General features: G+C 47.3%; 1 protein-coding gene across 1 annotated transcript in view; it reads left to right on the top strand.

The window, feature by feature from the left end:
• EIF2S2 (eukaryotic translation initiation factor 2 subunit beta) overlaps nt 1-24,769 on the top strand; it is a 43,554-nt gene that overhangs the window by 13,697 nt on the left and 5,088 nt on the right. Inside the window, exons 6-7 of the mRNA XM_077251963.1 lie at nt 15,402-15,550; nt 15,647-15,703. Coding sequence (XP_077108078.1) covers nt 15,402-15,550; nt 15,647-15,703 — 206 coding nt within the window. The remainder of the gene's footprint in view (nt 1-15,401; nt 15,551-15,646; nt 15,704-24,769) is intronic.

Raw genomic sequence — 24,769 nt, 5'->3', positions numbered from 1 at the left:
ACAGTGTAAAGTAATTGATACTATTCAAAACTAAAACTTGTTTTGCAAAAAACAAGCTCTCCTCCTTGTAGAAAAATAAAACCGTTATGGCTGTTAGAAGAAGGGGATGTAAAAATGCAAACCTAAAATTGAAAATTGGCTGCGTCCTTTAAGGGTATGTTCACACAGGGCGTTTTTGCTGCGTTTTTTTTTTTTATGCTAATTTTCAGCTGCTTTTTACAATACCAGCAAAGCCTATGAGATTTTCAGAAATCTCATGCACACACATTGTTTTTTTGTGTGATCAGTATTTTGTGCTTTGCTGCGTTTTTTGGACATAGAGCATGCCACTTCTTTCAGTGTTTTTGCTGCGTTTTTTCACCCATTGACTTGAATGGGTGTTGAAAAAAACACAGCAAAAACTCAGGTATTATTATTTGCTGCATTTTTGCTGCTGAAAATCCAAGGACATTAACATGGACAAAGAGGAAAAAAAAAACACAACAAATACGCAAAAAAAGCCGCACCTAAACCTGCGTTTTTGATGCAGCTTCTTTCCTGCCAAGATCATCAGGTTTTGCTACAGAAAAAAAAAAAAAAACAGCAAAAACGCCCTGTGTGAACTTACCCTAAGAGTTAATACATGTATGTAAATATTTCTGGAGGCTTCCAGAATGGAGTTAAAAGCCAGAAGAGTGACTTACCAGCACATAATTTTTGGCCATACACTGGGCTGTAGAGTTGGTAAATCAAACCACCGAATCCTCAATTCTTGAGTTCTGACTCAGACTTCAACTCCGACCCCACAGCACTGGTCACTACTGAGCATGTCCATAAAGTGCAGCACAGATTCATCTCCACTACGACCCCACAGCACTGGTCACTACTGAGCATGTCCATAAAGTGCAGCACAGATTCATCTTCACTACGACCCCACCTCACTGGTCACTACTGAGCATGTCCATAAAGTGCACCACAGATTCATCTCCACTACGACCCCACAGCAGTGGTCACTACTGAGCATATCCATAAAGTGCACCACAGATTCATCTCCACTATGACCCCACAGCACTGGTCACTACTGAGCATGTGCATAAAGTGCAGCACAGATTCATCTCCACTACGACCCCACAGCACTGGGTCACTACTGAGCATGTACATAAAGTGCAGCACAGATTCATCTCCACTAAAAGCAGAGATCCTCAGATCAGGAACAGATCAGACATTTCAGAACTTTCCCAAATTGTTATGAAAACATTTCCAGCACATCCTGCATTGTACTACTGTACCCAATTTATTATATATTGTTGGACTCAGTTCATTTTATACTGACTCCATGACTCCTGCCCTGCCCGTACATGTTAATAAAGCATACGTCTAGTAATGCATTTTTCTATTCTACGTATTAAAAAATGAACAATTCTTGCCTTTTATAAGATTTATTCACATGCGCTGCACACTCTGGTTTATTTTTATTTTAGTATGTTCAACTAAAGGAGAATTGAATTATCGCTGTTTCCTTCCTCCTTTCTGAAATAAAGATACTTCAAAAATAACCTTAAAATATATTGCTAAACAGAAGATACACAAGCTGTCAGTGACATTGCTGTGATCACACCAGCATCAGCATTGATTCTGAAAGAAAGTATCAGTGTCCACAAAATGACAGTAAGGCTTACAAGCGTGCAATGTTACTTTACACTTTCTAGTCAGTCACCTGTTTTCAGTTTGGAGCTTATAGTGGTTTTCCCGCGAACAAAAGTTCATTTTATTCACTAGACCTTGGAATAATAAGTTTCCACAATTGGATGTGTTTAAATACAATGTTCATAGCACAGCTCCTGGGCAGGGGAGGACACGAGAGTATACAGACATTACAGCATGGGATCATAGCTGATTCTTTCTATGAAGTAAAACATGGTTTAAAAACAGGCAGGGAAATGTTTTACCTCAAAGAAAGCAATATCTGTGATTCAGTGCTGTAATGTCTATTTCTCCTTCGCCACATTGGGGGACACAGGACCATGGGTGTTATGCTGCTGTCACTAGGAGGCTGACACTAAGTTGAGACAAAAAGAGTTAGCTCCTCCCCTGCAGTATACACCCTCATGCTGGCTTCCAGAGACCCAGTTCAAGCTTAGTGTCCGTAGGAGGCACACTGGATTTAAACCTTCTTTTCTGGACAAAGGGGCGACGGATTCTTTCATGTTCCGATCTCCCCGAACCAACAACAGGCGAGCACGGGAGTTTTACCTCTCCGTATCCTCTCCTGCAACGTGGGATGCCACTGCCTGAGCTGACCTTTTTTGGGCGACGGGCCCCTTCAAGGGCACAGATCTCCCCCCTACTTACAGACGAGCACTGGTGTGTTACCTCCAGTATCCTCTTCTGCAGCCAGGCCTTTTTTTGCCAGACATCTGCCCTGCCCACCTGGTCTCACCCTCGGCTGTTCAGAGGCACTCTTCCACTGTGGCGCCCGTGCAGCCCCCTCTGCATCACCACTGAAAAAGAGCGGATGATGGAAGGAGGCGGACGGTTCCTCTCCACCCCCCTTTCATGGGGATGGTGGATGGAGGCTCCCGCAACCCTGCACCATCCTATTTACCCCGGGCACCTTCATTGGGGTAAGTGCACCAGGGGTCGGTTTCTTCTGGCGGTCACATGTTTTTTGGGGGGCTCCATAGCGGCAGGATTCTCCCCTTGGCGCCGCGATTCTTTTCCCTGAGGTCCGCGGGTGCGCGCCGGCCGAGGCCAGTAATTTAGTCCCCAGCTTCGGCCTTGTGTAGGCCGCACTCCGGTAGGCTCCGCCCACCTCACGCATCATTCCTGCGGCTCCGCCCACGCTTCTGGCGCTTCTCGCTCTCTGCGAGACTACCCACAGACTCTCGGCAGCCATCTTCCTTTGGCAGCACGCAGCGCCGGCTTCCCCTTCTCCACGGAGGATTTTCTTCTCTCACTCAGCGCCAGCTATCCAATTGCGGGGCACAGGACCGGGTAAGGAGACGGCACTAACTGCTTCCCTGCAGCGTTACCCCTCAGCTTCCACCTTCCAGCTTCATTACATTGGGGTACTACATGTCCCAGTCAAGGGGTAAAAAGTCCACTAAGGTACATACAACCTACTTCTCTGCATGTACCACCTGCCAGGCTCCTGTCCCTCGGCCTCAAAGCTCCCCCCTCTGCCCTGCCTGTGATGCCCAATGTGCCCTGGAGCCCTCCGCCGCTACCGACCCCAGTGTTCCTAGCCCCCCTGAGTGGGCCACGTCACTGTCACAATCCATGGCTTCGCTAGCCAAAGCGATTGAATCCCTTCATGACCCCTCTGGGGAGCGGGGCGTTCGTTTCCCTGGGTTAAGAGACCCCTCTATAACAGGGGAATCATCGGCCAGCAGGGGCCGCTCTCACCTGAAGGAGGTTCGGACATCCAAAAAACGGATCCGCACTACCTCCCCTGATAATTCACCACGCCATTCAGTCTCGAGTAGCTCCACTTCTCGCTCACCCTCTCCAGGGGCTCGAAGCGATCATGACTCTTGAGTATGAGTCTGAGGCGTCCATGGACCCAGATTCTCCGGAGTTCCGATCAACTGTTGACTCCCTCATTGAGGCTGTCAATGAGGGAGTCAATTGATGACCCTAATTCAGTTCCGGATCACGCAGTCTCCTTCACGAGAACCAAGCGATCCCATAAGGTGTTCGCCTCCCATCCGTATTTCCTAGAGATAGTTCGGAGGCACAGGGAGCGACCTGATAAACGCTTTACGGGGAATAAGGTCCTGGAATCAAAGTATCCCTTTACCGCAGATCTGGTTAAGGATTGGACGGATTCACCGCTGGTAGATCCCCCGGTATCGCGTTTGGCTACCAAAACGCTGTTATCAGTACCTGACGGGGCGTCAATCAAAAATCCCACAGTACGCCAGTTAGATTCTCTGGCACGCTCAGTGTATGAAGCCTCAGGTTCCTCCCTATCTCCTTCCTTCGCTGCGGCATGGGTCGCCAAAGCAATGGTTTTCTGGGCAGATGCTCTTGCAAAATCCATTCAGGACCAGGCTCTTCCATCTGAGGCGGCGGACCTCACCAGACAAATTGCTATGGCTGCAGATCATGTGATGTACGCATCATTAGACGCAGCAGACTGTGCGGCAACCGCGGCTTCAAACGCCGTCACCATCAGGAGAGCTATTTGGCTTAGAGAGTGGCGTGCGGATTCCTCCTCAAAAAAGTCTCTGATTTCTCTTCCCTTTCAGGGCAGACGCCTGTTTGGAGAAAAATTGGATCAACTTATTTCCGATGCTGCAGGGGGAAAAAGCAAGTTCCTCCCTCAACACAGGCCAAAAGCTGCTTTTCAGCGCCAACAGCATTTTAGTTTTCGCCCCTTTCGCGGTGGCCTTTTCTGGTCCAACTCCACAGCATCGTCCAGATCAGAACGATCTACACGCACAGACACAGACTCTCGGCCTTCTTACAGACCGAATCAGTCCTGGCGAGGAAAACTTAGACAACCCAGAACCAGAGGATCTAGGCCTTCCAGATTTCCTTCACAATGACTTGGGGAGAATTCCAGTCGACACCACCGAGGTAGGCGGACGCCTGCTTCTTTTTCAACACGTCTGGCTTTCCGTCATCCACGACGAATGGTTCACAGACCTGGTGTCTTCTGGTTACAAAATAGAATTCTCCGCCTCCCCTCCAGCTCGGGTTTTTCCCTCTCGTCTCCCAAGTTCGGGAGCTCAGTCTCGCGCTCTTCACTGCGCCATCAAATCCCTCCGCCAAAACGGGGTCATCATTCCGGTTCCGGACCGCGAGAGATTCAGAGGTTTTTACTCAAACCTCTTCGTCGTGCAAAAAAAGGACGGGACGGTGTGCCCCATTTTGGACTTGAAGCTCCTAAACAAGCACGTAAAGGTACGACACTTCCGGATGGAATCCCTCCGGTCGGTCATCTCCTCGATGGAGAGAGGCGAGTTCCTAGCATCAATAGACATCAAAGATGCTTATCTTCACATCCCAATCTTCCCGCCACATCAAAAGTTCCTCCGTTTCGCCATCCAAGAGGACCACTTTTAATTCACGGCCTTACCCTTTGGTCTTGCCACAGCGCCCAGGGTATTCACGAAGGTCATGGCGGCTGTCATGGCCATTCTACACTCCCGGGGAGTGGTCGTGTTGCCATACTTAGACGACCTTCTGATCAAATGTCCATCGTTTCATGCCTGCGAGGCAAGTGTCCGCATTACGTTGGATTCCCTTTCGCGCCTGGGCTGGTTAATCAACTTGGACAAGTCCTCCCCTGTTCCAACTCGAAGGATCTCTTTCCTAGGCATGATCCTGGACACGTCCAAGGGGCTGGTCTTACTTCCTCGGTCCAAGGCCCAAGCGCTTCAGCAGGGAGCCCGGACGCTCTGTCACCCTTGTCCGCAGTCCATTCGGTTTGCCATGAAGATCCTGGGGAAGATGGTGGCCGCAATGGAAGCGATTCCCTTCGCCCAACTGCATCTCCGTCCCTTACAACAAGCTCTACTGGACAATTGGGACAGGAGTCCCTTAACCCTCGACCGGCCATGTCCTCTGTCCCCTCGGACCAGGCGCTCAAATGGTGGACTTTGGAATCATCTCTCAACCAGGGGAGGTCTTTTCTCCCGATCCATTGGCTGGTGGTGACCACCGACGCCAGTCTCCTTGGTTGGGGAGCGGTGTTTCGCGACCACACTGCCCAGGGGAGTTGGACGATTTGGGAGTCGAAACTTCCCATAAACATTCTGGAGATCCGAGCTATCAGGTTTGCCCTGAGACGTTTTCACTTCCTGCTCGCGGGTCACCCAATCCGAGTCCAGTCGGACAACGTCACAGCGGTGGCTTACATAAACCATCAGGGGGGTACCCGCAGCAGGGCGGCGATGCAGGAGGTCTCACACATTCTCCGTTGGGCCGAGGATAACCACTCCACCATTTCCGCAGTGCACATTCCGGGCGTCGAGAACTGGGCGGCGGACTTTCTCAGCCGTCAGGGTCTCGCCTCGGGAGAGTGGGAACTCCATCCAGAGGTTTTTTTCATCAAATCTGCCTTCGCTGGGGAACTCCAGACGTAGACCTGATGGCGTCCAGACTGAACGCCAAGGTCCCTAACTTCATAGTACGTTCTCGGGATCCCCGGGCCGTCGGGGTGGATGCACTGATATCCCCATGGCACCGGTTCCAATTCCCGTACGTGTTCCCTCCACTTCCTCTGTTGCCGAAAGTGATCCAAAAAATCAAGATGGAGGGGGTTTTGGTGATCCTTATCGCCCCGGATTGGCCACGTCGTGCATGGTATGCGGAACTCGTATCTGACGTCCCCTGGCGGTTACCAGACCGCCCAGATCTGCTGCGCCAAGGACCGATCTACCATCAGAGCTCAGGGGCCCTACGTTTAACAGCTTGGCTGTTGAAACCTGGATCCTAACTCAAGTGGGTTTCTCCCAGCAGGTTATCGCCACCATGATCAGCGCTCGCAAGACGTCTTCCGCTCGCATCTATCACCGCACCTGGAAAGCCTTCTTCTCATGGTGCCGGCTCCGCGGTCGCCCCCCCCTCTCGTTTTCTCCATTCCTTCCATTCTGGAATTTCTCCAGTCCGGCTTGGATTCCGGCCTGGCGCTCAGTTCCCTCAAGGGTCAGATCTCAGCGTTACCGGTGTTGTTCCAGCGTAAGATTGCTGCTAACTTGCAAGTCAGGACCTTTATTCAAGGGGTCTCCCACGTGGTACCCCCCTACAGAATGCCGTTAGAGACCTGGGATCTCAATTTGGTCCTGAGCGTCCTTCAGGAATCTCCTTTTGAACCTCTGCAGGACGTCCCGCTTACCATCCTCTCCTGGAAGGTGGCCTTCCTTGTGGCAGTAACGTCTATCAGGCGCGTCTTGGAGTTGGCCGCACTATCCTGCCGGGCGCCTTTCCTTTCCTTCCACCAGGACAAAGTAGTCTTACGCCCATCTCCGGCTTTTCTCCCTAAGGTGGTTTCATCCTTCCACCTTAATGAAGATATCATTTTTCCCTCCTTCTGCCCACAGCCGAGACATAGGGTCGAAAAGGCCCTTCACACCCTGTACGTGGTACGGGCCCTCAGGAGGTACGTTTCTAGGACTGCTCCTTTCCGCAAATCGGACTCCCTCTTTATACTCCCGGAGGGTCGCAGAAAGGGTTCAGCCGCGTCTAAGGCCACGATAGCCAGATGGATCCGATTGGCTATCCAAGAATCTTATCGGGTCAGGGGCAGGCCTATCCCGGCGGGGGTTAGAGCACACTCTACTCGGTCAGTGGGTGCTTCCTGGGCCATTCGGCACCAGGCAACGGCGGAGCAGGTTTGCAAGGCCGCAACATGGTCTAGCCTGCATACTTTCACAAAGCACTACAACGTCCACACTCAATCTTCTGCGGATGCAGCCCTTGGCAGACGTATTCTGCAGGCGGCCTTTGTGCACTTATAGTCAGATGGTACACAGTTATTTGGTTGTATTGTTCCCCACCCAGGGACTGCTTTGGGACGTCCCATAGTCCTGTGTCCCCCAATGTGGCGAAGGAGAAATAGGGATTTTTGTGTACTCACCGTAAAAAAAAATTTCTCCGAGCCACTCATTAGGGGACACAGCACCCACCCTGTTAGCCTTTGGCTTGTTACCTTTTTGATTCTTGACTTTCTCTGACATGTTATACTCTAATGTTATGTAATATGCGGTTATTAATCTCCTACTGCTTTTGCACTGAACTGGGTCTCTGGAAACCAGCATGAGGGTGTATACTGCAGGGGAGGAGCTAACTCTTTTTGTCTCAACTTAGTGTCAGCCTCCTAGTGACAGCAGCATAACACCCATGGTCCTGTGTCCCCCAATGAGTGGCTCGGAGAAAAGGATTTTACGGTGAGTACACAAAAATCCAGACCATATTCCTGCATGATCAGACTCAGCCATTACACAGTACACAGCAGGGACACATTTATAATATTACTAGATGGAGGCCCGATGCTATCGCATCGGGAGGGCGGTAATGTCACGATGGGGGCAGGCTTTGCAGCGTTGAGAATCTCCCAACCTCCCCCCCCATGTGCTCACCCACCTATCCACTCTCTCTTTCCGCATGTGCTGACTTCTCCCGTCTGTGCTCTCTTCTTTGACCTGTCTACCCCATGTGCTATCCCCCTTGTCTGCTGTCTCTCTCCTTCATGTGCTGTCCCATTTGAGCTGTCTCACCCCTGTACACGTTCTCTCTCCCATCTGCCATCTTCTCTCATGCCATCTCTTCTTTGACCTGTGTAATACTAACATTACAGCAGGAGATCGCAGAGGATACATTTTGTGAGGTAAAATATTGTTTAAAAACAGTCAGTGAAATATTTTACCTCACAAAATGAATCCACTATGATCTTCTATTTTTAAAATAAACTTTCGTTCATGGGAAAACCCCTTTAATGTGTCCGGCTTCCTCTGAGGCTGCATATGGCGTATACAGTATGTGTATGTGTGTGGTGCGTACGGCATATACAGTGTGTGTGGTGCGTACGGCATATACAGTGTGTGTGGTGCGTACGGCATATACAGTGTGTGTGGTGCGTACGGCATATACAGTGTGTGTGGTGCGTACGGCATATACAGTGTGTGGTGCGTACGGCATATACAGTGTGTGTGTGGTGCGTACGGCATATACAGTGTGTGTGTGTGGTGCGTACGGCATATACAGTGTGTGTGGTGCGTACGGCATATACAGTGTGTGTGTGTGTGTGTGTGTGTGTGTGTGTGTGTGTGGGGGGGGTGCGTACGTACGGTGTATACAGTGTATGGTGCAACTGTGTTCCGCTGGTGGTACCGCGCAAGAGGCTGGTACCACCACCAGCCGTTTCCATATTGAGACACCCATCACTTGGGTGCCCCAATATGGCGGTCGGTGAACTTCTGCCGCTTGGAATTCTGGGATCCGGACACATCTGCATGGAACGTGAAGACATTACAAGTTAAGTGTATATTAAGGCTACTTTCAGACATAGCGCATTTTTGAGCGCTATTTTGCGGGCGCTTTTCAAAAATGCGCAATGTCATTTTCGTCTGCCGGCAAAGTGAATGAGAAATTCACTTTGCCGTTCAGACACACCGCAAAAAAACGCAGCGCTTTTGTCTGCAAACACGCCGGCGTAAAAAGAATTGACATGTCAATTCTTTACGCAGCGGCGTGTCTGCGTATCCCCCTAGGGCCCCATATTACCTTCCACACACAGCGCCTTTGTCCTGGGTGTCGGCGTCTTTGTACGGAGGGGTTGACACCCAGGACCGGACGTGACGTCGGACAGGAAGAGGGAAGCCCCCGCCCCCCAGTGAAGCAGCATGGAGTCCTTAAACGTGGGGCTGCTGATCGATTTGGTGTGTGTGTGTGTGTGTGTGTGTGTGTGTGTGTGTGTGTGTCCCCATGCGACGCTAGTGCCACCATTGTGCTAAGTCGCCGTATGGGACTACTACTCCCATCCGGTATTAGGATGGGAGAGTTGTCCCTGTGTCCGGCGACTTAGCACAATTGTAAAGTTACACAAAACACCTACACACAGTACACATACATGACACACAGTACATACAACACATAACATAGAGTATATACTCACCAACAGCACACTTGTAGGCGAAGCCCTAGATCCTCCAGGAAAAAATCCAAAAATAATAAACCAAATCCATACTCCCTGTCCGCAGAATCCATAAAACGAGTGTCCCACGCCGATCCCCTGCTCTCCGGCGATACACTGCCAGGAGCGAAGCTCCTAGCAGTGTATCGCGTACTGTCCCGGAGTTCAATGACTACGGCGTCTCGGTTAACAGCAGTACAGCTGCGTTGAACTTTCCCACGCAGCACTGCCGTTAAGCGAGAGTGCCGGGGTCAATGACCGCCGGTAAACTCGCTCGCGCATGCGCAGTGACACACCGACAGGAACTATGGCTCCTGTCAGTGTGTTGCTGCAGCCGTGGAGAGCAGACATATCTCTGGATGTGTCTGTTCTCCATGGAAAATCTTGATACGTGGCACTTAAATATGTGGCAATTAAATACGTGACACGTGGCACTTATACGTGATACGTGTCACTTAAATACGTGGCACTGAAATACGTGATACGTGGCACTGAAATACGTGGCACTTAAATACGTGGCACGTGGCACTTTGATACGTGGCACGTGGCACTTTGATACGTGGCACTGAAATATGTGGCACGTGGCACTTTGATACGTGGCACGTGGCACTTTGATACGTGGCACGTGGCACTTTGATACGTGGCACGTGACACTTTGATACGTGGCACTGAAATATGTGGCACGTGGCACTTTGATACGTGGCATGTGTCACTTAAATACGTGGCACGTGGCACTGAAATATGTGGCACGTGGCACTTTGATACGTGGCACGTGTCACTTAGATACGTGGCACTGAAATATGTGGCACGTGGCACTTTGATACGTGGCACGTGGCACTTTGATACGTGGCACGTGGCACTGAAATATGTGGCACTTTGATACGTGGCACTTTGATACGTGGCACGTGGCACTGAAATACGTGGCACGTGGCACTGAAATACGTGATACGTGGCACTTAAATACGTGGCACTGAAATACGTGGCACGTGGCACTGAAATATGTGGCACTGAAATATGTGGCACTGAAATACGTGGCACTGAAATACGTGATACGTGGCAAAGAAATACGTGGCACTTAAATACGTGGCACTTAGGCTATGTTCACATTTGCGTTGTGCGCCGCATGCATCCTTTTTTTGATTGATTTTGGACGCAGCAAAAATGCAACTTGCTGCGTCCTCTGCGGCCGGATGCGTGCGCTGCAGTGACGCATGCGGCGCAAAACGCAAGTGCGACGCATGTCCATGCGCCCCCATGTTAAATATAGGGGCGCATGACGCATGCGGCGCCCGACACTGCGGCGCAGACCGCAAATGTGAACGTAGACTTAAATAGCTGGATAGAGCTGGATCCGCGGGCTGTGATCTGGCCTACGCTCAGCACTCTGCGGAGCGCTGTCATTCAAAACACGTCCACTCATTTTGGTGTTTAGTCCCAAAATGGAGGATGGAAGAAGAAAAGGGTTGGACAAGGAAATGACATCATTTCTTTTTTTTTTCCCCCTCTGCAGTTAAAGCTTTATTTGTGTCAAACACAGACAATCTGCAGAGAAAACTGCATAAAAAACGCACTAAAAACCGCATCAAAAACGCACCAAAAACGCACCTGCGTTTTCTGCCAAGAGCTGCGGTTTTTGTCCTGAAAAAAAAAGGATTGAAATCAGGATCGTGTGAACATACCCTTACCGTACAGGGTTACGAGGGGGGGCGTCTGACTGACGCCTGCCCTAGTAACCTGGGGTTAGTGACAGTGGGGTTAGTAAACCCCAGCTGATGTCTGTTCCGCTTGCTGAGGCGTCTTTGGCTCAAGGCCATTGCAGCTGGCAGAATCGACATGATGTTAACTCCAGTGTGTATTGTATTCCGAGTCATAAAGACAGGAAATGACCTCAATGACTCTTTTTTTTTTTCCCCTTTTTTTTTTTTTTCAAACAAACTTTATTTTCAGTACACAATGCTGAAAAAAACGCAGCTGCAAAAAACGCAGCAAAAACGCAGCAAAAAACGCAGTGTGTGAAAGCAGCTGCGTTTTTTGCCTGCGTAAAAAAACGCAGGTAAAGCAGCAGCAAAATACGCGCGCGTAAAAATACGCAGCAAATATGCTGTGTGTGAAAGTAGCCTAAGGCTACTTTCACACACAGCATATTTGCTGCGTATTTTTACGCGCGCGTATTTTGCTGCTGCTTTACCTGCGTTTTTTTACGCAGGCAAAAAACGCAGCTGCTTTCACACACTGCGTTTTTTGCTGCGTTTTTTGCAGCTGCGTTTTTTTCAGCATTGTGTACTGAAGATAAAGTTTGTTTGAAAAAAAAAAAAAGGGGAAAAAAAAAAGTCATTGAGGTCATTTCCTGTCTTTATGACTCAGAATACAATACACACTGGAGTTAACATCATGTCGATTCTGCCAGCTGCAATGGCCTTGAGCCAAAGACGCCTCAGCAAGCGGAACAGACATCAGCTGGGGTTTACTAACCCCACTGTCACTAACCCCAGGTTACTAGGGCAGGCGTCAGTCAGACGCCCCCCCTCGTAACCCTGTACGGTAAGGGTATGTTCACACGATCCTGATTTCAATCCTTTTTTTTCAGGACAAAAACCGCAGCTCTTGGCAGAAAACGCAGGTGCGTTTTTTGGTGCGTTTTTGGTGCGGTTTTTGATGCGGTTTTTAGTGCGGTTTTTTATGCAGTTTTCTCTGCAGATTGTCTGTGTTTGACACAAATAAAGCTTTAACTGCAGTGGGGGAAAAAAAAAAGAAATGATGTAATTTCCTTGTCCAACCCTTTTCTTCTTCCATCCTCCATTTTGGGACTAAACACCAAAATGAGTGGACGTGTTTTGAATGACAGCGCTCCGCAGAGTGCTGAGCGTAGGCCAGATCACAGCCCGCGGATCCAGCTCTATCCAGCTATTTAAGTCTACGTTCACATTTGCGGTCTGCACCGCAGCGTCGGGCGCCGCATGCGTCATGCGCCCCTATATTTAACATGGGGGCGCATGGACATGCGTCGCACTTGCGTTTTGCGCCGTATGCGTCACTGCAGCGCACGCATCCGGCCGCAGAGGACGCAGCAAGTTGCATTTTTGCTGCGTCCAAAATCAATCAAAAAAGGACGCATGCGGCGCACAATGCAAATGTGAACATAGCCTAAGTGCCACGTATTTAAGTGCCACGTATTTAAGTGCCACGTATTTAAGTGCCACGTATTTAAGTGCCACGTATTTAAGTGCCACGTATTTAAGTGCCACGTATCACGTATTTCAGTGCCACGTATTTCAGTGCCACGTGCCACATATTTCAGTGCCACGTATTTCAGTGCCACGTGCCACGTATTTCAGTGCCACGTATTTCAGTGCCACGTATTTCAGTGCCACGTATTTCAGTGCCACGTATTTCAGTGCCACGTATCACGTATTTCAGTGCCACGTATCACGTATTTCAGTGCCACGTGCCACGTATTTCAGTGCCACGTGCCACGTATTTCAGTGCCACGTATTTCAGTGCCACGTATTTCAGTGCCACGTATTTCAGTGCCACGTGCCACGTATTTAAGTGCCACGTATCACGTATTTCAGTGCCACGTATCAAAGTGCCACGTATCAAAGTGCCACGTGCCACATATTTCAGTGCCACGTGCCACGTATTTAAGTGACACGTGCCACGTATCAAAGTGCCATGTGCCACATATTTCAGTGCCACGTGCCACGTATCAAAGTGCCATGTGCCACATATTTCAGTGCCACATATTTCAGTGCCACGTATTTAAGTGACACGTGCCACGTATCAAAGTGCCATGTGCCACATATTTCAGTGCCACGTATCAAAGTGCCACGTGCCACGTATTTAAGTGGCACGTGCCACGTATCAAAGTGCCACGTATCACGTATTTCAGTGACACGTATCACGTATAAGTGCCACATGTCACGTATTTAATTGCCACATATTTAAGTGCCACGTATCAAGATTTTCCATGGAGAACAGACACATCCAGAGATATGTCTGCTCTCCACGGCTGCAGCAACACACTGACAGGAGCCATAGTTCCTGTCGGTGTGTCACTGCGCATGCGCGAGCGAGTTTACCGGCGGTCATTGACCCCGGCACTCTCGCTTAACGGCAGGGCTGCGTGGGAAAGTTCAACGCAGCTGTACTGCTGTTAACCGAGACGCCGGAGTCATTGAACGCCGGGACAGTACGCGATACACTGCCAGGAGCTTCGCTCCTGGCAGTGTATCGCCGGAGAGCAGGGGATCGGCGTGGGACACTCGTTTTATGGATTCTGCGGACAGGGAGTATGAATTTGGTTTATTATTTTGGGATTTTTTCCTGGAGGATCGAGGGCTTCGCCTACAAGTGTGCTGTTGGTGAGTATATACTCTATGTTATGTGTTGTATGTACTGTACTGTGTGTCATGTATGTGTATTGTGTGTAGGTGTTTTGTGTAACTTTACAACTGTGCTAAGTCGCCGGACACAGGGACAACTCTCCCATCCTAATACCGGATGGGAGTAGTAGTCCCATACGGCGACTTAGCACAATGGTGGCACTAGCGTCGCATGGGGACACACGCGCACAGACACACGCGCACACGCACACACACGCACACACGCACACACACACACACACACACACACACACACACACACACACACACACGGACTCCATGCTGCTTCACTGGGGGGCGGGGGCTTCCCTCTTCCTGTCCGACGTCACGTCCGGTCCTGGGTGTCAACCCCTCCGTACAAAGACGCCGACACCCAGGACAAAGGCGCTGTGTGTGGACGGTAATAATGGGCCCTATGGGGATACGCAGACACGCCGCTGCGTAAAGAATTGACATGTCAATTCTTTTTACGCCGGCGTGTTTGCAGACAAAAGCGCCGCGTTTTTTTGCGGTGTGTCTGAACGGCAAAGTGAATTTCTCATTCACTTTGCCGGCAGACGAAAATGACATTGCGCATTTTTGAAAAGCGCCCGCAAAATAGCGCTCAAAAATGCGCTATGTCTGAAAGTAGCCTAAGATCTCAGCTCAGGAACATTTTATTTAAACACATCCAATTGTGGAACTTATTATTATTCCAAGATCTATAGATTAAAATTAATTATCGTTCGTGGGAAAATCCATTTTAAATGTTTCTGTAAAGCTAGGTTCATGTTAAAATAGTGGGTAACGATGCCTGTTCACCTAATGGGCTCCTTACTGTAGTTTTGATAAATAGCTGTTTACTCCTTGATTAAGTACGCTATATACCTTGTATTCGTGAGATCTTACTATCCCCAGTCCCCGCCATTAATTGCCAGTCTCTGCCTACACTGTGCCTTGGTCGAAAGCTTGGCAGGGGCAGAGTTAGACAAAGCTCCTCATTGAGAAGACTAGCACACCTACAGCAAATAAAACTGTGATTTTTATCAAAACTACAGCAAGCAACTCCGTAAATGACACAACCCTGGAATCAGGATCTCTGTCTCTAAATTATGCTGCCCTCAGATCCATACTATGAACCTGGAGACAGATTCCATTTAGCTCTATTGATGAACAAAATGTTCATTAGACGGTATCCACACAGCAAATTAATAAAACACAGCTAAGACCCAGAGAAGACGTAGTTTAGAGTGTCCAAGCCAGGGGCATGCTGCATGTGAAAATCACAATGTAAGGACTGGTAAAGTCCTGTAGATACAGGGCCAAAGCTATAGTACTGGTTTGTAATGTACAGTGTCTGGAAACATACATATTTTATACTCTGATGTTGACAGCATGTTCACCAAATCTATTTCTTTCAGCTTCTTAACAGAGTTTTTAACATAATGCGGGAGAAAAATCCAGACATGGTAGCAGGAGAAAAAAGAAAATTTGTCATGAAGCCTCCCCAAGTAGTCCGAGTAGGCACAAAGAAAACTTCATTTGTGAACTTCACAGATATTTGCAAACTGTAAGTGCTTAATTTTTATGTATTCCATATATTGCATTATTTGCAGTCTCATTCTCAGTAGCATTATTAATTTTACATATGTTTGACTGTTTTCAGATTACATCGTCAGCCGAAACATTTACTGGCTTTCCTATTAGCTGAATTGGGTACCAGGTATGTAAGATTTGCACATCCTTCTTCCCATGGATGCAGATAATCAAATGTGATAAGTTTTGAAAAGAACCCCTCGCGTCTTCGACATGTCTTGATTAGCAAATACGATTATTCCCCATGTAATAACAATGCTAATGCATATTTACTTATAATACTCTAAAATACAGGGAGAAAATAAATGTTTGATACACTCCCAATTTTGCAAGTTTTCCCACTTACAAATAATGGAAAGGTCTGTGATCTGTAATTTTTATCGTACAGGTACACTTCACCTGTGAGAAACAGAATCTAAAAATAGAAACCCAGAAAATCCCATTGTATGATTTTTAAATAGTTAAATAGCATTTTATTGCACGAAATACATATTTGATCACCTACCAACCAGCAAGAATTCTGGCTCTCATAGACCTATTAGTTTTTCTATAAGAAGCCCTCCTACTCTGTACTCATTACCTGTATTAATTGCGCCTGTTTGAACACATTACCTGTATAAAAAGACACCTGTCCACACACTTGGTCACACTCCAACCTCTCCACTATGTCCAAACAGCTGTCTAAGAGAACCAGGGACAAAATTGTAGAGCTGCACAAGTCTGGGATGGGCTACAGGACAATAGGCAAGCAGCTTGGTGAGAAGGCAGCAACTGTTGGCATAATTATTACAAAATGGAAGAAACACAAGATAACTGTCAATCTTCCTCCATGCAAAATCTTGTCTCGTGGGTTATGCATGATTCTGAGGAAGGTAAGGAATCAGCCCAAAACAACATGGGAGAACCTGGTTAATGACCTAAAGAGAGCTAGGACCACAGTCTCAAGCATTACCATTAGTAACACACGCAAGGTCCCCCTTCTCACTCCAGCACTTGTTCAGGCCCACTTGAAGTTTGCCAGTGACCATCTCGATGATCCATAGGAGGAAGAAAAAGAATGAGTACAACCCCAAGAACATCGTCCCAACCATGAAGCATGGTTGGGAAAGCTTCATACTTTGGGGATGTTTTTCTGCAAAGAGGACAGAAAGGCTACACCATATTGAAGAGAGGATGGATGGTGTCATGTATCGCAAGATTTTGGCCAACAACCTCCTTCCCTCATTAAGAGCATTGAAGATGGGTCGTGGCATGGCAATGACCTGAAACACACAGCCAGGGCAACTAAGGGGTGGCTCCATAAGAAGCATTTTAACCCCTTTCTGACATTAGACGTACTATCCCGTCGAGGTGGGGTGGGCCCGTATGACCACCGACGGGATAGTACGTCATATGCGATCGGCCGCGCTCACGGGGGGAGCGCGGCCGTGTGTCAGCTGACTATCGCAGCTGCCATCCGGCACTGTGCCAGGAGCGGTCACGGACCGCCCCCGGCACATTAACCCCCGGCACACTGCGATCAAACATGATCGCAGTGTTCCGGCGGTATAGGGAAGCATCGCGCAGGGAGGGGGCTCCCTGTGGGCTTCCCTGAGACCCCCGGAGCAACGCGATGTAATCGCGTTGCTCCGAGGGTCTCTTACTTCCTCCTCGCTGCAGCAGGCCCGGATCCAAAATGGCCACGGCATCCGGGTCCTGCAGGGAGGTGGCTTCACAGCGCCTGCCCAGAGCAGGCGCCGGGAAGCCAGGAGCTGTGCATGTCAGATTGCCGATCTGACACAGTGCACAGCAAAGTGTCAGATCAGCGATCTTACACTATAACATGATGTCCCCCCTGGGGCAATGTTATAGTGTAAAAAAAGAAAATTCACATGTGTAAAAAAAAAAAAATTCCCCCCCAAAATTCCCCCCCCAAAAAAATATATTGTTCCTATAAATACATTTCTTTATCTAAATAAAAAAAAACAATAAAAGTACATATTTAGTATCGCCGCGTCCGTAACGACCCGACCTATAAAAGTGTCCCACTAGTTAACCCCTTCAGTGAACACCGTAAAAAAAAAGAGGCAAAAAACGCTTTATTATCATACCGCCAAACAAAAAGTGGAATAACACGTGATCAAAAAGACGGATATAAATAAGCATGGTACCGCTGAAAACGTCATCTAGTCCCGCAAAAAACGAGCCGCCATACAGCGTAAAAAAAAAAATAAAAAAGTTATAGTCCTCAGAATAAAGCGATGCAAAAATAATAATTTTTTCTTTTAAAATAGTTTTATCGTATAAAAGCGCCAAAACATAAAAAAAAGATATAAATGAGGTATCGCTATAATCGTACTGACCCGAAGAATGAAACTGCTTTATCCTTTTTACCAAACGCGGAACGGTATAAACACCTCCCCCAAAAGAAATTCATGAATAGCTGGTTTTTGGTCATTCTGCCTCACAAAAATCGGAATAAAAATCGATCAAAAAATGTCACGTGCCCGAAAATGTTACCAATAAAAACGTCAACTCGTCCCGCAAAAAACAAGACCTCACATGACTCTGTGAACCAAAATATGGAAAAATTATAGCTCTCAAAATGTGGTAACGCAAAAAATATTTTTTGCAATAAAAAGCATCTTTCAGTGTGTGACGGCTGCCAATCATAAAAATCCGCTAAAAAACCCGCTATAAAAGTAAATCAAACCCCCCTTCATCACCCCCTTAGTTAGCGAAAAATGAAAAAATTAAAAATATGTATTTATTTCTATTTTCCCGTTAGGGAAAGGGTTAGGTCTAGGGTTAGGGAAAGGGTTAGGTCTAGGGTTAGGGCAAGGTTAGGGTTGGGGCTAGGGTTAAGGCTACAGGTAGGGTTGGGGCTTGGGTTAGGGTTGGGGCTAGGGTTAGGGTTGGGGCTAAAGTTAGGGTTAGGGTTTGGATTACATTTACGGTTGGGATTAGGGTAAGGGGTGTGGTTAGGGTTACTGTTGGGATTAGGGTTAGGGATGTGTTTGGATTAGGGTTTCAGTTATAATTGGGGGGTTTCCACTGTTTAGGCACATCAGGGGCTCTCCAAACGCGACATGGCGTCCGATCTCAATTCCAGCCAATTCTGCGTTGAAAAAATAAAACAGTGTTCCTTCCCTTCCAAGCTCTCCCGTGCGCCCAAACAGGGGTTTACCCCAACATATGGGGTATCAGCGTACTCAGGACACATAGGACAACAAGTTTTGGGGTCCAATTTCTCCTGTTACCCTTGGGAAAATACAAAACTGGGGGCTAAAAAATAATTTTTGTGGAAAAAAAAAAAGTTTTTTTTTTATTTTTACGGCTCTGCGCTATAAACTGTAGTGAAACACTTGGGGGGTTCAAAGTTCTCACAACACATCTAGATAAGTTCCTTAGGGGGTATAGTTTCCAATATGGGGTCATTTGTTGGGGGTTTCAATGTTTAGGCACATCAGGGGCTCTCCAAATGCAACATGGCGTCCCATCTCAATTCCAGTCAATTTTGCATTGAAAAGTCAAATGGCGCTCCTTCGCTTCCGAGCTCTGCCATGCGCCCAAACAGTGGTTTACCCCCACATATGGGGTATCGGCGTACTCCGGACAATTGTACAACAACTTTTGGGGTCCATTTTCTCCTGTTACCCTTGGGAAAATAAAACATATTGGAGCTGAAGTAAATTTTGTGTGAAAAAAAGTTAAATGTTCATTTTTATTTAAACATTCCAAAAATTCCTGTGAAACACCTGAAGGGTTAATAAACTTCATGAATTTGGTTTTGAGCACCTTGAGGAGTGCAGTTTTTAGAATGTTGTCACACTTGGTTATTTTCTATCATCTAGACCCCTCAAAATGACTTCAAATGTGATGTGGTCCCTAAAAGAAAAAAATGGTGTTGTAAAAATGAGAAATTGCTGGTCAACTTTTAACCCTTATAACTCCCTAAAAAAAAAAAAAATTTGGTTCCAAAATTGTGCTGATGTTAAAGTAGACATGTGGGAAATGTTGGAAAATTGTGAAATTTTTGCCAAATTTCCGTTTTTTCCACAAATAAACGCAGGTAATATCAAAGAAATTTTACCACTATCATTAAGTACAATATGTCACGAGAAAACAGTGTCAGAATCACCGGGATCCGTTGAAGCGTTCCAGAGTTATAACCTCATAAAGGGACAGTGGTCAGAATTGTAAAAATTGGCCTGGTCATTAAACCACCCTTGGGGGTAAAGGGGTTAAGGTCCTGGAGTGGCCTAGCCAGTCTACAGACCTAAACACAATGGAAAATGTTTGGAAGGAGCTGAAACTCAATGTTGCCCAGCAACAGCCCAATAATCCGGAAGATCTGTATGGAGGAGTGAGAGAAAATCCCTCCTGCAGTGTGTGCAAACTTGGTCAAGAACTACAGAGAACGGTTGACCTCTAATTGCAAACAAAGGTTTTTGTACTAAATATTAAGTTCTGTCTTTCTATTGCAAAGTAATTATGTAAAAATTATAAATTGTGATTTTCTGGATATATTTTATTTAAAATTCCATCTCACAGTTGAAGTGTACCTATGATAAAAAATACAGACCTCACTATTCTTTGTAGATGGGAAAACTTGCAAAATTGGCAGTGTTTCAAATACTTACTTTCCCCACTGTATATGAATAAACCTGGGTGTTACCATTCCACCCGTAAGTTGGGGCGACTACATGGTCAGACCGTTTCCAAACTGTGCTGACATTGTCACTGTTTATGGACATACTGTGACAAAGGGAATAGTAACCTATGGGAAGTAACATAATGGCACAGCAGAACTTTAGGAAAAGTTGCTCAAATATTGTTACTTTATGGGCAAAGTTAGCATTTACTTACGTGGCGAGAGATTTGTCTGGAGAGACCTCAATATAAAGAACAAGCCAGTGCTCCATATCAGATGAAAAAAACTGTGTTGTGATCCACAAAGGAGCTACACTTGGACTATGTTCTAACACATAAGAGCTTATTGCCTTACGTTAAACTTAAAGAAATCCACTACTTTTACATTGATGCCCTATTCTTAGAATACGGCATCAATGTCTGATTGGCCGGGGTCCATGACTTGACACCCATGCCGAACTGCTATAATCGGTGCTGGCGGCCGCCGGCTGGAAGTATTAACTTGCCTAGCTGGCCATCTATTTGTAGTGGACAGGGCTTGTTACCTCACATCCGCCTCCTATTGAATTGAATAGGAGGTGGATGTGTAGTACCCTGCGACGGCCTCTACAAGCAGACTGCCAAGCTCTGCAAGCAACTACTCGTGGCCGCCGGCACCGATAACAGCTGAACGGCGGGGGTGCCGAGTGCCGGACCCCAGCCGATCAGTCATTTATGCTCTATCCTGAGGATAGATCATCAATGTAAAAGTAGTGGAAAACCTCTTTAAAAATCCCAACCTTTCCTACAGGGAATCCTGAATCCTTGAAAATTGGACACAGCTTTGCTGAGTACTGTGCGAAAAGAATCTTAAAGGGAAGGTGCCATCAAAAAAATTTTTTTTACAGAAATTGTACAAATGTAAAGAATTAATGTTTACATTTTCTTAAAAATTATTATCATTTGTTTATAATTTAGTAAAATATGAAAAATAATTTGAAAAGTTTTGGAATTTCCACTTTTAAACACTAGGGGGAGCAGCTGCTGAAATTTCAGAAAAACCTCATGTACAACAAGCTCACATTACAGCACTGCAGTAATTATGGGCGGAGTCTGCTGACCTGTGTGATGTCTCCTCTCCTTCCCTTCTGGGTGTCTGCTAAGGGATAAGAGGATGATATTCAGGAACCCAGTGAGCAGCCATTTTGTTGGTGACTGCAGAGTAAGGCTGCTGTCACACTATCAGTATTTGGTCAGTATTTTACCTCAGTATGTGTAGCCAAAACCAGGAGTGGAACAATTAGAGGAGAAGTCTAACAGACACATCTGCACCACTTCTGCATTTATCACCCACTCCTGGTCTTGGCTTACAAATACTGAGGTAAAATACTGACCAAATACTGAATGTGTGACGGCAGCCTTAGGCTACTTGCACACTAGCGTTGTTGGCTGTACGTCGCAATGCGTCGTTCAGGAGATAAAACACATCCTGCAAAACACATCCTGCAAAGTTGTCTGCAGGATGTGTTTTTTCCCCATAGACTAACATTACCGACGCATTGCGACGTATTGCCACACGTCGCAACCACCGTGCGACGGTTGAGTCGTGTTTTGGCGGACCACCGCCACAAAAAAAATTACATGTAACGTTTTTTTTGTGCGTCGAGTCCGCCATTTTCGACCGTGCATGCGCAGCCGAAACTCCGCCCCCTCCTCCCCGGACCTTACAATGGGGCAGCGGAAGCGTCGTAAGACTACATCCGCTACCACGTCGGGCATTTCTTTCACAGCATGCGTCGGTACGTCGGCCCGACGCACTGCGACGGGCCCGTACTGACGCTAGTGTGAAAGCAGCCTTACACTGACAAGTAGACAGTCACCGAGGATGGCAGCCAGCAAGGATTCTGGGAGATATGTGGTGGAGGGAGCAGGGTGACCGCAGCGCAGAGTATTTCAGGAGAGCAGTGTGCTGGTCTATGGGGGCCCCCTGTTTGGTGCGCGGAGCAGCCAGGGATTGTACATAGAGCGCTGTCTTTTATACACATGGATGGGCCGTCTGCTCTACAGAAATCCAGGAAACATTTCTGCGGATTGATGGCCTGTTCTGATCCAGACTTTGCATGCTAAGACCCCATTCCCCTCCTCAGATCCTGTCTTCTCCATCCTGTCCTGGTGATGTGTGAAAGTGAGACGACAGGCGAAGTACGGGGTGACGCTGGGAAGGAAATTTAGCCATATAGTAACAATAAAAATGAGACCCCTCTCTTCAGCAGCCTCACCAGCCCTGACTGCACCTAACTGGAGGTCATGCTGCCCCCTCTATTACCCCAGACCCGCGAGCAGGTGCTCAGCCAGAACCACCATAGAATGGGTCCGCTTTCTGAAGATAATACTGCCATAGTGTTCTCACATAATACTGCCATATAGCTCACACATAATACCGCCATATAGATCACACACAATACCATCAAATAGATCACACACAATACTGTCAGTTCTCACATACCACCATATAGAGCACACATAATACAGCCATATGGATCACACACAATACCATCATACAGTTCTCACATACCACCATATAGATCACACATAATACTGCCAGTGTTCTCACATAATACCACCATATAGATCACACATAATACCGCCAGTGTTCTCACATATCGCCATATAGATCACACATAATACTGCCAGTGTTCTCACATAATACCACCATATAGATCACACATAATACCGCCAGTGTTCTCACATAATACCACCATATAGATCACACATAATACCGCCAGTGTTCTCACATACCACCATATAGATCACACATAATACCGCCAGTGTTCTCACATACCGCCATATAGATCACACATAATACTGCCAGTGTTCTCACATAATACCACCATATAGATCACACACAATACCACCGTATAATTCTCACAATACTGATCAAGCATAATCACCACCATACAGATCACATAATACCGTCATATAGATCTCACATAATGCCATAATACAGCATGACCCCTGCAGCTCCTGTTATCGCATGCATTGAGTTGTGTGTGTGTAATGGGGAAAGATATGCAGGGGGGAGAGGAGTGCCTGAGAGGATTAGATACACGGTTCACCAGACAGTATCACACAGGATAGGATTAGATACATGGCTCAGCAGTCAGTATCACACAGGAGAGGATTAGATACACGGCTCAGCAGTCAGTATCACACAGGAGAGGATTAGATACACGGCTCAGCAGTCAGTATCACACAGGAGAGGATTAGATACACGGCTCAGCAGTCAGTATCACACAGGAGAGGATTAGATACACGGCTCAGCAGTCAGTATCACACAGGAGAGGATTAGATGCACGGCTCAGCACAGTATCACACAGGAGAGGATTAGATACACGGCTCAGCAGTCAGTATCACACAGGATAGGATTAGATACACGGCTCAGCAGACAGTATCACAGGATAGGATTAGATACACGGCTCAGCAGTCAGTATCACACAGGATAAGATTAGATACACAGCTCAGCAGACAGTATCACAGGATAGGATTAGATACACAGCTCAGTAGTCAGTATCACACAGGATAAGATTAGATACACAGCTCAGAAGACAGTATCACACAGGAGAGGATTAGATACACGGCTCAGCAGTCAGTATCACACAGGAGAGGATTAGATACACGGCTCAGCAGTCAGTATCACACAGGATAGAATTAGATGCATGGCTCAGCATAGTATCACAGTATGATTAGATGCATGGCTCAGCAGACAGTATCACACAGTATAGGATTAGATACACGGCTCAGCATAGTATGACACAGGAGAGGATTAGATACACGGCTCAGCAGTCAGTATCACACAGGATAGAATTAGATGCATGGCTCAGCATAGTATTACAGTATAAAATTAGATGCATAGCTCAGCAGACAGTATCACACAGTATAGGATTAGATACACGGCTCAGCATAGTATCACAGTATAGGATTAGATGCATGGCTCAGCAGACAGTATCACACAGTATAGGATTAGATACACGGCTCAGCATAGTATCACACAGGAGAGGATTAGGTACAGGGCACAGCAGACAGTATCACACAGGAGAGGATTAGGTACAGGGCACAGCAGACAGTATCACACAGGAGAGGATTAGGTACATGGCACAGCAGACTATCATACAGGAGAGGATTAGATACATGGCACAGCACAGTGTAGTGATAGATACACGGTCTGATGTCCTTGATCAGTGGCTGCAGTGAGAGGCAGGGTCGGGTCGGAGCAGCACAGAGATTCTCCCCCTCCCCCCCCCTGTTACCTCTCTGCAGCTCCTGATAGAGGACATCAGACCCCAGCAATTCACCCTCTCTAGCGATTCTAGAGATTGAGCCAGGGCACCAGGCAGCAGAGGACAGGGAACGGCCGACTGCTGACAGTGTGAAAGGAGAGGCAGCTGGAGCTGCCCCTCCAGCAGCACAGCTCTCAGTCACAGTGGAGCTCACACACTGTGGGCTGAAGAAACATGGCGCCGACCTCCTGCCTCTGCTGTGATGTGGAGACAGCCCAGGGGGCGTGGCCAGATCAGAGCAGGAG

The sequence above is a fragment of the Ranitomeya variabilis genome, chromosome 4, assembly GCF_051348905.1.
Source record: "Ranitomeya variabilis isolate aRanVar5 chromosome 4, aRanVar5.hap1, whole genome shotgun sequence".
Taxonomy (NCBI): domain Eukaryota; kingdom Metazoa; phylum Chordata; class Amphibia; order Anura; family Dendrobatidae; genus Ranitomeya; species Ranitomeya variabilis.
Note: the sequence above shows the minus strand (reverse complement) of the source record. Positions and strands in the feature narration are given on the sequence as shown.